This window comes from Balaenoptera borealis, assembly GCF_965194805.1.
Source record: "Balaenoptera borealis genome assembly, contig: HAP1_SCAFFOLD_1242, whole genome shotgun sequence".
NCBI classification, from domain to species: Eukaryota; Metazoa; Chordata; class Mammalia; order Artiodactyla; family Balaenopteridae; genus Balaenoptera; species Balaenoptera borealis.
Genome location: NW_028122975.1, coordinates 59,868 through 72,845, shown reverse-complemented (window position 1 = coordinate 72,845; position 12,978 = coordinate 59,868). Strand labels below are relative to the sequence as shown.

Below are 12,978 nucleotides of genomic sequence, written 5' to 3'. Positions count from 1 at the left end.
CACGCAGGCTCAGCAATTGTGGCTCACGGACCTAGTCGCTCCGCGGCATGTGGGATCTTCCCCGACCAGGGCTCGAACCTGTGTCTCCTGCATTGGCAGGCAGACTCTCATCCACTGCGCCACCAGGGAAGCCCTGGGTCTCAGACTTTTGTTGCATTCTCTCATGTTGGAATCCGGTAGGGATCTCTCTGGAGCCTCTTTATGGGTCACTAAGCCCTTTCTTAGTGGAAGACTTAGTCACTTCCCCAAACCCCCTACCTACTAATACTATCACCTTAAAGGGTTAGGATTTCAACGTATGAATTCTGGTGGGATACAAACATTCAGACCATAGCAACTGATAAACAAAATCTGGGATATACATACAATAGAATATTATGCAGCCCTAAAAAGAAGGAAATTCTGTCCTGTGCTATAATATGGATACTCAAGGACATTATGCTACTTGAAATAAACCATCACGAAAGGACAAATACTGTATGATTTCACTAATATGAAGTATCTAAGGTAGTCAAAATCATTGAAACAGATAGTAGAGAGATGGTTGCCAAGGGCTGAGGGGATGGGGAGGGAAATTTGTGTTTAGTGGGTTTAAGTTTGCTTTACAAGATGAGAAAGATCTAGAGATCTATTCCACAACAACGTGAATATACTTAACACCACTGAACCGTACACTTAAAAATGGTAAGGATGGTAAATTTAATGTTATGTTTTTTTTACCACAATTAAAAAACTATTTTGTATTGCCTTTGCTTTTTTTCCTCTAATCCTTTCAAAACCTGGTATTGAATTGAACAGCAATATACGCATGTAGTTTAAAAATACCATTCATCGCGTACTCATGGCATATCTTTACCCAGAATGAGAAATACTATTAATAATTTATCTTGTATGCTTCCAGAAATAGTCTATATATATTTACATGCACATATACGTATATGTTCATCTTGGAAATTTCTAATGGAAGCACAATAAATACATCCCTTTTCCTAGCTGTAAAAAAAAAATGTTTCTTAAATCTCATTATGAATAAATGCATTTGATAATCTTGTACACATGAAACTTATATAATGTTTTAAACCAGCGTTACCTCAAATAAATAAACAGATCAATTAATTAAATAACCTCATTGTTTTCAAAGGAATGAATTCCATATAATACTATATTATTCCATAAAATGGAGTCTCGTAATTTCTTTGTGTTCACCTATTGACAGAAAACTGGATCTTGACTGTAAACAATGCACTTAGTTTTCTTACAGGCACTTTCTGTGCACCTCTGAGTGTTCCTGTGGGACTAACTCCTAGAAGTGGAATTGTTACTTGGTGTAGACGATGTATTGACAGGACTTAAAAACATTACTCCTTTTGGGCTGTCATCTTCAGCGCTCTAAATAGCGGGTGCTTTTGAGCACTTAAGTTTATAGAAATTGTCCTCCAAGGACGTGCATAATGCTGTGATGAACATGGGTGTACAAACATCTCTTCAAGATCCCGCTTTGGGTATATGCTTTGGGCATATCCCCAGCTTATGCCATTTTATGCTCCTACCAGCACTGTCTGAGAGTGCTTGCTTCCCACGCCCTGAGGAAGAGGATCCCCATCCTGTATCATCACTTTATTCACCTCCAACATGAATCCTCTGTACTGTGCTAAGGTGGTTTGACTGTGGGCCCTGCAGCCAGACAGCTAGGGTTCAAATCCTTGTTACATCACTAACTAGTTCTGTGATTTGAGGATAGTGAACTTGAACTTTTCATGCCTCAGTGTCCTTTTCTGTAAACTGGGCATAAGAGGGCTGTTGTGAGGATGTGTTTAATAAATATGTATAAAGCGCATGAAGCAGTGTCAGGCACTCACTAAGTACTCAGTATAACACTTCTTATTGGTTTAATAGTTTTCTTTAAATTGATTCTCTTTTTAACCTTAGTTTTATGCTAAATGCTATGTAATAATATCATAGATCAGATGTATACTATCTATATCTTATTCTGAAAGACATCAAATTACATGCATACATTTAAAATGAAAAGAAAGTTTTTCTAGGACACAGTTTGAAAAGGACTGTCCTAAGCGAGAGTATTAGCAAAGGTTTTGTGGAGTTCAAGTGGGAGAGGTTACATTGTGTCACACTGATGTTGTAATTTTCATTTCTTCATACTGAATCCATACATCATACCTTAAATAGATACAAAGTGGACTAGACCAGGGGTAAGCAACCTAAACCCGGAACCAGCTGGCTGTGTGGCTTTTTAAATAAAGTTTTATTGGAACACTGCCACACTCGTTCATTTACATATTGCTTCTGGCTACTTTCACACAACAGCAGAGTTGAGCAGTCACAACAGAGACTGCATGGTCTACAAAACCAAAACTATTTATTATCTGTCCCTTTATAGAGAAAGTTGGCTGGCCCCTGGTCTAAACCAATATTTCTCTCTGTCTGAGACCCTTAAACATGCTTGAACAGCATCCAGCTTCTCAACTGCTGCCCTAATCTTAGCCACTCTGAAAGTTTGAGGTTTGCTGATCAGAAATTCTCAACATCTCAGAGTTTTGAGACTGTGATATTAATATTAAAAAAAGTACTCAAAGCCTGTCTTCCTGTTTTGCAAAATTTTAAACTTTCATCATTGCTTTTGTCTATACAAATATATAAAATGTGGTCTGCATCAAAGGCAGAAAATTGTTCTAAGTGTTAAGTGGCATAGGACTGCAGAGTGCAGAAACCACAGGAGTTATCAAGGGCTGTGAACACAGCAGTGCTCCAAACACTCCACCTCTGCTGGGGGCCATTTTCGCAAGATCCCAATTAGTTTGGTACCAAACCACTTGAGTCTTTTATGTCAAAACAACAGACCCAGGAAATCACCCATGAATAGCCTGAAGTACATACCATATCTGTGCCTTCTGTACATTTACATTATGTGTGCAAATTGTAGAGTTTGTAGACTTTGCCTGTCGTTCCCTATGAGACCCACTATTAGTACAACATCCTATGAAGCTAAGCTGCCAGAACTGCAGTCACGAGGAAGAATTTCCATGAAACCCTGGTGAGATGCTCCCTGGGCTCTCCTGCCTTCCACCTTCCCAAAACTTGGCTCTGCAGCACTTCCTTTCAATGAGTCTGCTGCCGGAGCACCTTTTTTGGTAAAAATTCACTTTTTCCATCATTTACTTTTCTTGATCAAAAACAGTACTTTTGCCATCTCCCAAATGAATAAAAAAGTCTACTTCTAAAGCTATTTCCCCCACAACTCTGCCATACTCTGTTCATATTACTGTTTAAGATTTACCTTTTTCATAAAATATATCCTAATTTCCATATATCTCTAATAACACCACTTCTGGAACTACTTCATTCCAGGAAAAGTAAAACTGTAATTTGTAAGATGTCTCAAGAGTTGCTATTTATCCTGCTGCATATTTAAAATTCTACTCACCACCACACCCCTCCCTCCCAACCTGATAACACCTGGCAATTCAAATGAGCAAAATCGTTACTTTTGCAAAGCAATAAAGTAGGTACAAAGGATATCGGGATAAACAAGCTGTAGTCCCTGATGCCAGAATTGATGTGAAATAAGCACGAGGTGAATAAATATGGCAAAAGAAAAGTAATACTTGAGAAATAAAAATGAACAATCCTAGGAGTAGAAAAAGAAGGGCGTGTCTACACAATTTTAGTACAGAGTAAAAGGGATTTGAGTGAAGGTTTTCAAGTTGGGAAGGATTGTAATCGACAAATGGAAGGAAGGACGCTCCACACCCACCGAATGCAGCTGGCCCTGGCAAGAGGCAGTTGTTACTGGATCCTGGGTTTCCAGGGACCCATCGGCTACTTTGTGGTAGCAGCTCAGGTGTCTCATTCACTTCTCTGCCTCAACCTTTTCAGCTGCTCTGAGAGTTTTCGACAGACCAAATCCAGCTTTTATCTCTATTGTCACTGAGACCTGCAATGAAGGGCAAATGGAACCACCTCTCTCTCAGGTTCAGTAGGGCATCGTCCTTGTACAACTTTGTGGGGAAGAAGTGTTAAGCCTCTTGTTACACTTAGGCTTGGCACCGAAAGCCTCTCATCACACAAGCAGCATCACACAGTTGGCTAAGTTTTAACTTAACTAACCATCTGGGTTGAGGTCTGTTTGAGAACAGCAACTTTTCCTTAACTCAATCTAACAACTCCTTATTGAGAATCTGTAATAGGCCTGGCCCTCTGAGGAGATTAATCCCTGACCTAACGGCTCTCAGAGCCCAGAAGGGGGAGACATGTACAGAAAATTCAACTGTGGTCCACAATGGTAAGTGCAATCAACAAGACTGTCCATGGTACAAAGTCACTGCCTCGGGGATCAATGCGCTTGACGTAATGAGGTGAATGGTTAGGAAGGAGAGGGCCGTGTCCCTGACAAGGCCAAGTACATGGAAGAGATCGATACAGAATCATTGAAATGCTGCTCCTATTCTGCCCAAAACCACCCAGTCTCAGAGCCAAACTTGAAATCGGCAAGCCTGGAGCTGGCACAAGCCTCAGACAGCCAAGGCACACTCTGCAGACCCTTCTTTGCAACCTCTTACCTGATGTGGTAGGATGGACCCTTCTTTGCAACCTCCTACCTGATGTGGGGCTTGGCTCTGTTGAGTCATCAACTCATTAGCAATAAATGTATTAACCTAGACCTGAAATAAACCAACATATATTTAAATGACTGAATTAGCAGGAATCTCTGTCAAGAGAATTTCTGCTCCTTCTACCAATAGAGCTTCACACTTAGCAGAGTGTCTGCTTCCTTACATACAAACCCTCCTTATCTCTGAGTCCAGTTTTTCTTATTATGATTTGACACTGTTCTTATCCCTCTTTATTCTGAAACTACACAGTCATATGATCTTTCTATTTATACCAAGTAAACGTAATTCTTTTAAACCTGAATCCAATATTCTTTAGTAATTTGACTATGCAATATTTCAAACATCCCCCCAAAACAGATATGCATGTACTGATAATCTAGATTTATTTTAACAAGGTAAATATTTTGCCATATGTGCATCAGCTCTTTCTCTTAAATAAATGAAGTGGTACAGGTATAACAAACAGTCCCCTTCCCAACCCCCATGCTTCCAGTATTTCCCTGTCTTTTTTCTGCCCTGCAAGTTTGGGGTCACCTTTGTTGCTCTCTTAGAGCACTGTGAGATTGTTGTGAATCTTTCAATACAATATTAATTAGCCTTATTAATTAGTCTACTTGGTGTTCTAGGTTGGAAATGATCTAGAGAAGAACAAAGGTTCAAACGATTTGCTATGTCTATTTTATATTCATTTAAGGACCTACTGCTACCTATTTTTTCAAGGCGAAAGAAATCTATTAAATAGAATTATTTATACTAGAACTTATGTTTATTTCAAGTAATTTCTTTTCTTATTTTTCTCAAATATATTTTGCCAGTCCTTTCCTAGAAGAATGCCTTTTTCACACAAAGGGCCTGCATAGGAAGAAAAATGCACTTAAATTCTAAGTTTAATTCAATGCATTTTGAATAACAATTTCCATCTTAAATTCATAAAGGATACAACTTCTGAATTAGAGTTCTGATGAGTTTTTAATATGAAGAATAAACTCCTAATGAATGCAGAGTATAGCGATTCAGGAAATACTATAGTTCTCAAAGATAGGACTAACTTTAACCACTTGATTGTTATTCACTGATAACAATGAGAAAATACCTGGGCTCCACCCCCCCTAGGTTGGTGACTATCAGGGAGAAAGAGGGTGTCTTGCAGTCAGAGGGCACTGGAGCAAGGTTCCTGAGGCCCTGTTACAGAGAGCATCACCTGTTCAGGCTAACACGTGCGTGGGATAAGCTGCATCCTAGAGCAGGCGGCACAGTCTCCTCTGATCCAGGCAGCTGGAGGATAGTTAAGGGGCAAAACAATTTCCCCCACAGATGGGACTTGGTTCATCCCAGTCAGTGCTTCTCACTATCTAGCTTGTACTGGAATCCCCTGCTCATCTTGTTAAAATGCAGATTCTATTCAATAGGTTGGGGTGGGGGCTGAGATTCCATATTTGTATCAAGATCCCAGGTGATGCTGCTGGTCTGTAGGTTACATGTTGAGTAGCAGGACTCATAGCAATCTAGGTCCTTTAATTCATAGAGAAAAAAGGAAGGCGAGGAGTAGAAAGATAAGATGTATAAGAAGAGGAAAGCAGAGATATAGAAAAGAAAGCAAAAGGTCATGGAGAGAGAGTGAAAGAGAGAGAGAGAGAGACAAAGAACAGGAAATTTGATAATATGGCCCTCCCAGCATCCCTCCCTTCTAAGTGCCCCCATTAGGGTGGACATCAAGTCTTTACATGGCCCCACCCCCCAATCCAGGGGCTTCGGTGCTAAGTGTAGGGTGGCCTGGGAGCCACCCTGATCAGATCAGCTCTTCACAGGTGGTGAGATCTGAGACTCCCCTCAGCCAGAGCCAAGTAAGTCCGAGCATTTCCTCAGATTTTTGAACCAATATAGGAAAATGAATGCCAGAAGCTAATCCACAGAAGGCACAGGGCAGGGCTGCCTCTTAGTTACAGCCATTCCAGAGACCCAGCTAAATCCTCCCCTTCTCCGTGTGGTCGGATTCCCAAATTACCTAGACTGATTCAAGTTGATTTTCTAGAATTTGTAACAATACAGATAGAAGAGGGATATAGGGGAAAATGGAGAGAGAAGAGAGAAATAAGGAGAAAAGTATTTAATGATAGGTGAAAAAAATACATAAGGAAAGACTAGAAGGATAGAGGAGAAGAGGGAGAAATAGTAAGGAGATGAGAATGAAGACAAAGTATTGATAAAATAGAAGAAAAAACACCCAGGAATTGCAGGAGGAAAGGTCCCCATGGCCAATAGGGACCCAGTGGTCCCTGGGCCAGATAAGCCTCAACAGAGGACACCATTGCAGTGGACACCATTAGGCACGGTCTCCCGAGAGGAGAGGTGGGTATTGGCCTGGCTCTCATTGAGTCAGCCCATTGTTCCCAAACAACTGGAACGGGGAGGGAGAAGAGACAGAGTCAGGGCAGGCAGGTGGTCTGGGAAGGACAAGGCTTGCTAGAGGGTCCCAAGAAGACCAAATAGGTGCCCAGGAGGGTGGTGATGGAGCTGCCCCAACACCCCTCTAGAATACTGCCAGCGCTCTAGGCTGCCCACTCACAGACCTCTCCTGCCCACCAGGGATGCTCACAGACCCAGACTCAGAGCAGGACAGTGGTTGGCGCCCACACCTCTCCCCAGCCTGGTCCAGAGGCCCCCAGGGAGCTCAGAGCTCACATTAGCTTGCAGGTAAGAATCCTGGTTCGCAAGGGCTGCCCCACAAAATTCTTGTAATGAATCTCAGAGTCACAGTAGATTGATGTAAGTGTTGGCTGACATATTCTCAGGGAAACAGTAGAAACTCAACATTAGTGAGCTCTGTCAGTGACCACCGATCTGCTGCACTGCTCACTGCACTGCTGGTCTATGATCCTCAGCGTCCTAAGACTCTGGCCACTTCCTGATTTAGTTGGGCTGAAGCTGCAAACTCATCTTCTAAGTCCTATGGACGTTTAGCACCAAGCTTGGTCAAGCCACCTGGTTTACTAAATGACCGATATAAACCATGATTGTTCACATCGTATAGGAAATGCACCCCTTCTAAACTTGTTCAAACAGTGATACTTCTTCCACTACATTTCAAGTGAGGACATTTACTCTGCACATCAAAAGAGTTTGTATGTCCTGAGATGTAGTGCATCCCTTGGTGAGAGATGGTGATGCCTTTTCTGTCATGTAAGACACATGCCTTTATTTCCATTTAAATAAAACCCTTTTGGAATGTATTTCACAGATCTGAGTATTTGTTTAATTTTTTTGGTTATTTTCACATAGAAATCCAGTTCAGCCATGGAAGCAGTCACTCATTAAGAAAAAATATTAAAGTGGAACATATCACCAGTGAAGAACATAATTTCTTTTTTTAAGAAAGTCAATTTGGATAACTAACCTTCAGTAACTGGACCTGCAGTCCTCAAATCCCTTAGTCAAAGACTTGGTGGCCAGCCATGTCTCAATTTCATAATTTTGAGAATTTAGAGAGGTGTACATTGCATGTCACATATTAATTAATATTCCATGGCAGACATGTGGCAAAGCATATGGACAACTTGCCCAAAGTAACATAAGTAAAGATCTTCTGTCTTATTATCATCTCATGTCCATTTTCAGTAAGGAGTTAGGATTGACCTTTTTCTGAGAGTTTTCGGAATTTGGAAAGAGTTAACATGTATTAGCGGACAGAGTTAGCACAGACAGCAGATAGACCCAGAAGAACAAGAAAAGTCACTTAAAATAATTATGACAGGGAGAACATCCACAAAACTTTTAAGGCCAGAGAAGGAGTGCTTGATTTGGACTTTCTTATAAAAGTAGAAGGAGGCTTCCTGAGAAGAAAGCCAATACACAGTCTTTCTTGCTGCTGGGGGTCAAGGTTACATCAGGGAGGCCACAAGCTGGGGACGCTGCTGTGGGTGAGAGCTACACTAGTGATGGCGGGGCAGCAGCCTCTCAGGGGGGACACCTGTGACACACCAACTGCGAGCAGGTGCTCAGATACCCCTGCAACATGACTTCATATGACTCTGGAAAACATCTTCAGATCCAATGAGAAATGTGTTTGCTAGGAAAGGATACCAAATGCAGAAAGAAAAAAAAAACAGAGATGTGTAAATACAGTGGGGTGGGCAGAAAGGCCTCAAAGATGTCCAGGCCCTAAAGAAAGGAACTGTGAATATGTTACTTTGCATGGCAAAAGGGACTCTGCAGATGGGATTATGGTTAGGAAGACTGTCCTGGATTACCCAAGTCGATCCAGTCTAACCACAGGAGCCCTTAAAGTAGAGGACTTTCTCCAGCTAGAAGAAGAGGAAATCAGAGAGGTGCAGTAGAAGGAGAACAAGAACAAAGAGCGATTTAAAGACGAAAGGGACTTGACCCGCTGCTGCAAGAACAGGCCACACAGAAAGCATAAGGGATGTGGGAAACCTCTAGGAGCAAAGACCAGCCCCCAGCTGGCAACCTACAGGAGATCAGTGTCTCAGTCCTACACCCACAAGGAAGTGAGTGAGTGTGTATGCAGAAGCATCAGGAGGGCAGTCCTGACTGCTGCCCTCTGAAAGGCCTGCTTGCAAGGCTGGCCCATTCCCAAGACTCTAATGATAAAGGTGGCTTACTGTGCCTAATGTTTGTTCCAACAGTGTGGTTCATACTCAGTACCTGCCTTCCTTCTGGGAGCCTGGGATTTTGTTACATGCAAGGCAGAGGGTGCCTACATGACCAGCCCCCAGTACATGAGCTCAGCTGGTTGGTAATATTCCATGTGGGTTTCTATAACTCACTGCTGGGGGATTAAGCTAGTCCCGTATGACTTCCCTGGGAGAGGACTGTAGAAACCTGGGCCTGATTTCCTCTGCGCTTCACCCCAAGCACCCTCTTCCTTTGCTCATTTTGCTCTGTGTCCTTTCACTCTGCTAAATCATAGCTGTATGACTACACACTGGTCCTGTGAATCCTCCCAGCAAATCATGGAACCTGGGGAAGGTTCTGGGAATCTCCAGACACCTTGAAGGACAAGTCTTCCCCAGAGCCTCCAGGAAAAATGCCTTAAGCAGAGAACCCAGCCAGGTCTACTGTACTTTAGACCTACAGAACTATGACATAATAACTCTGTCTTGTATTAGGTCACTAAATCCATGAAAATGTGTTAAAGCAGTGATAGGAAATTAAGTAAATGGCACCATGAAGAAACATATTACTTTCACTAATGAAGAGTATAATATCTCAAGGACATTTTTTAAAATCTTAAATTCATTCTCAAGTTAACATCAGCAATTCATATCTAAAACAACCACGTGAAGAAGGGGTAGAACCTCTGGTAAGGTGTATGGTTGATTTTTAAGAGCAGCTGACATTTTGTGAGAGGTCTGGAAAGCAGCCAAACCAGCCCAATCTTTTTAAAGAAACTGTGAGGATAATGTCAGAATCATCCACTAGTGTGATTTGCTGCTGTCAATGCCAGTTGTGTATAGTCGGGCCCAGATTAGGAGATGAATTCACTTAACCCACGGTGGTGCACGCAGAAGATGTGAGGATCTTCCACTCATTCGTTTTAATTCAGCAAACATTTACCAACGTGCTCGGCCCCAGGCACCAGGAAGTGCTGGGGACACAGGGAGGGATGCAAGCTCAGCAGGAGTGTAAGGCAGGCCACTTTACCCATGTTTATTGTGTGATAGGATGGATAGGATTGAGGGGTCCGCTTCTGTCCTCACCTGCATGATCTAGGATTAATAATGCCACTATATTCTTGACCCTACTTCCCCAAGGGTGCCTGACCTTTAAAGAAATCAGCAGAGGGTGATGCTTACATATGATTCCTCTCCAACCTGCTTAACTAAAAACAAGAATTGTTAGAGTTGCTCAATCAAATGGGATTGGAGCGGGGCGAAAATATGAACCTTAATTAATACAATGAAGAATAAGTAGGCATTAACTATTAGTTAACTAATTTTGAAAAATAATATTTAATTTTGAACAAAAGTTCTCTATGTAAGTAGATGTTTCATTAAGCTTTAACTCACTTAAGCAATATTGACCTTAACCCTGCTTTGGACTTGGTGTTCTTAGAATAAGCACAACATTAATATCTGCTTCGGATCATACACATGGCAATTACTTGTTTGGAAACCTTAGGTCAGCCAGCCCTAAAAACACTCACATAGCCCTTCCCACTTTGTTCTTTTATCTAGTATTAGACAACTAACTAGTTTTTCTTGATTCAATTTGCATCAACATTTATTGACTAACTAATAAAAGCTCCAGGGATAAGAAATTAAGTAGACCTCAATCTATTAAGTTATAATAAGTTACAGAGTTCTAAGGAAATTCAAATGAGGGCCGTTTGTTACACAACGAATATTATCATTTTGTTGCCTGTTACTTTTATAGATAAGCTATGTGCTAAGACATAACGGCTTTTTAGCTGACAATTTTCTTCTTACTCTGACAATTAAGAAAAAAAATTTCTTAAGTTATACAACATTCTTAGCCTAAATTAAATGGAAGATACACTGTGTATTTTTTATTGTGGTAAGATATACATAACAAAAAGTTTAGCATTTTAGCCACTTTTAAGTGTACAGTTCTGGACATTAACATTCACATTCTTGTGCAAACATCACCACCTTCCATCTCAAGAACTTTTTCATCTTCTCAAACTGAAACTTTGTCTCCATTAAAACACTTACAGTCCATTACTCCCTTCCCCTGGCTCTTGGCAACCATCTAAATTATATTTTTAAGAAGAAGAAAAAAGTAATTTCTTCTCCACCTGATGAATCTTCTTCAGGCCACACCCCATCAGCCAATTGCAAACCTGCTGCAGACCTTTACAACACTCTACTTTTAGAGCTTCTCATTCACAGCAGACTGTGATTTAAAGATATGAAATGCTAAATAAAGAATAAATTACATAAATTTTAATATTCAAAAAGTTAAGCAAACAAAATTTAATTCTTCTAAAAGAAGCATGGATATGTAATCAGAAGTAGGAACTATGTCACTGATGTAAAATAGTTATGATTCCAAAGAATCCTAGGGATCTACTGTCCATAAATTACAAGGGGCCACATGGTGCCCAAGTTCCTGTTGGAGCAGGAACTCAACATATCCCTCAACAAGTCCTCCACAGAGAGACTCTCCATTACATCTATTTTTACATGTTCAGGGTCTTTCAGGAATTTCAGTTTATCAGAGGGCACAGAGAAAATGAATTTGCTTTATTTAAAAATGCTGAGGCAATATAAACTATTGTGTTTGTTATCAAACAAAAATAAAATCAGTCGTATGTGACTTATTTATTCCTTAGACTTCACACTATTTAAAGGAAGAATGGGAAGACATTTTCAATATTTCGCTACATTATAAAATTGTTTTACTTATTTCATAAATTAGCCATGGACGGTGTCTTCTGGAACGTCACATGTGGCTTACATTCAGTGGAAACACTTTCAAGTAACTTAGGAGGCTCTGGTTCTATACTTGATCTGACAGATGGGCAGCAACATGCAGTAACTGGCATAATTCATACTCCGACAGACTGCTTTTCAATAAAGCACATACCCAGATGCTTTCCTCTCGTCGATATTGCTTCCAGTTCCTCCCGCCATCGCTGAACATCAGGAGGTAGCTGGTCACCCAGTCGGAGCTCCCGTGTCCTCCCTGGGTGGCCACAGCTGTGACCTCCATTCTTTCTCCAAGGTCAATCTGCAGCCACTGGTATTTATTTGACACAAGGGGAGACCAGCCACCAGCTCCTTTTTGTGGGAATAAAAAGAAGAAAACCGGTAAAGACAGAGAAATCTTTGAAATCTATATTAACCTGTAAGAATGGGGTCATAAATAAGATTTATGAAAATCATAGTTTCAAATTCTGCGTTATATAATGCCCCAGAATTATACAAACACACTCACATACACACACACAAACACAAAATAAAAACACAGGTTAAATGTAAATGGATGAAGCCTATATTAATTGTTTTGTTTCTTAGTTCATAACCCCTGACTCTCTGGTATTGGGGTGTCCCGCTAAGTGAAATTGCTTAATGTAATAGGTGGACAACTAAACACCATGCCATTACATCAGTGCTTGGAACTAGTGTCGTTACTGGCTTCAATGCATGACTTGCCCTTTGTTGGACATAAACAAAGGGCAAACTTTCCTTTGTTGGAAAATAACAAACTTTCCTTTGTTGGAAAATAAAGCTAGAAAACCTTAATTGTGGATTCCCAGCATGAGGAAGTACAATGTGGAATGTTGGGATAACAAAGAGGGCTATGGCATAGCCCTACACTCATGGTGCTTACAGACTCATAAGAGAAGCAGACATTTCAAAGAACA

The 12,978-nt window shown here is 40.9% G+C and overlaps 1 protein-coding gene across 4 annotated transcripts in view; it reads right to left on the bottom strand.

Moving 5' to 3' along the window:
- The window catches only part of LOC309621939 (contactin-associated protein-like 3), a 91,740-nt gene that overhangs the window by 29,617 nt on the left and 49,145 nt on the right, over positions 1–12,978 (bottom strand). For all 4 annotated transcript variants that reach the window (XM_082409210.1, XM_082409211.1, XM_082409209.1 and 1 more), the window contains exon 3: positions 12,198–12,391. In XM_082409210.1, coding sequence (XP_082265336.1) covers positions 12,198–12,391 — 194 coding nt within the window. The remainder of the gene's footprint in view (positions 1–12,197; positions 12,392–12,978) is intronic.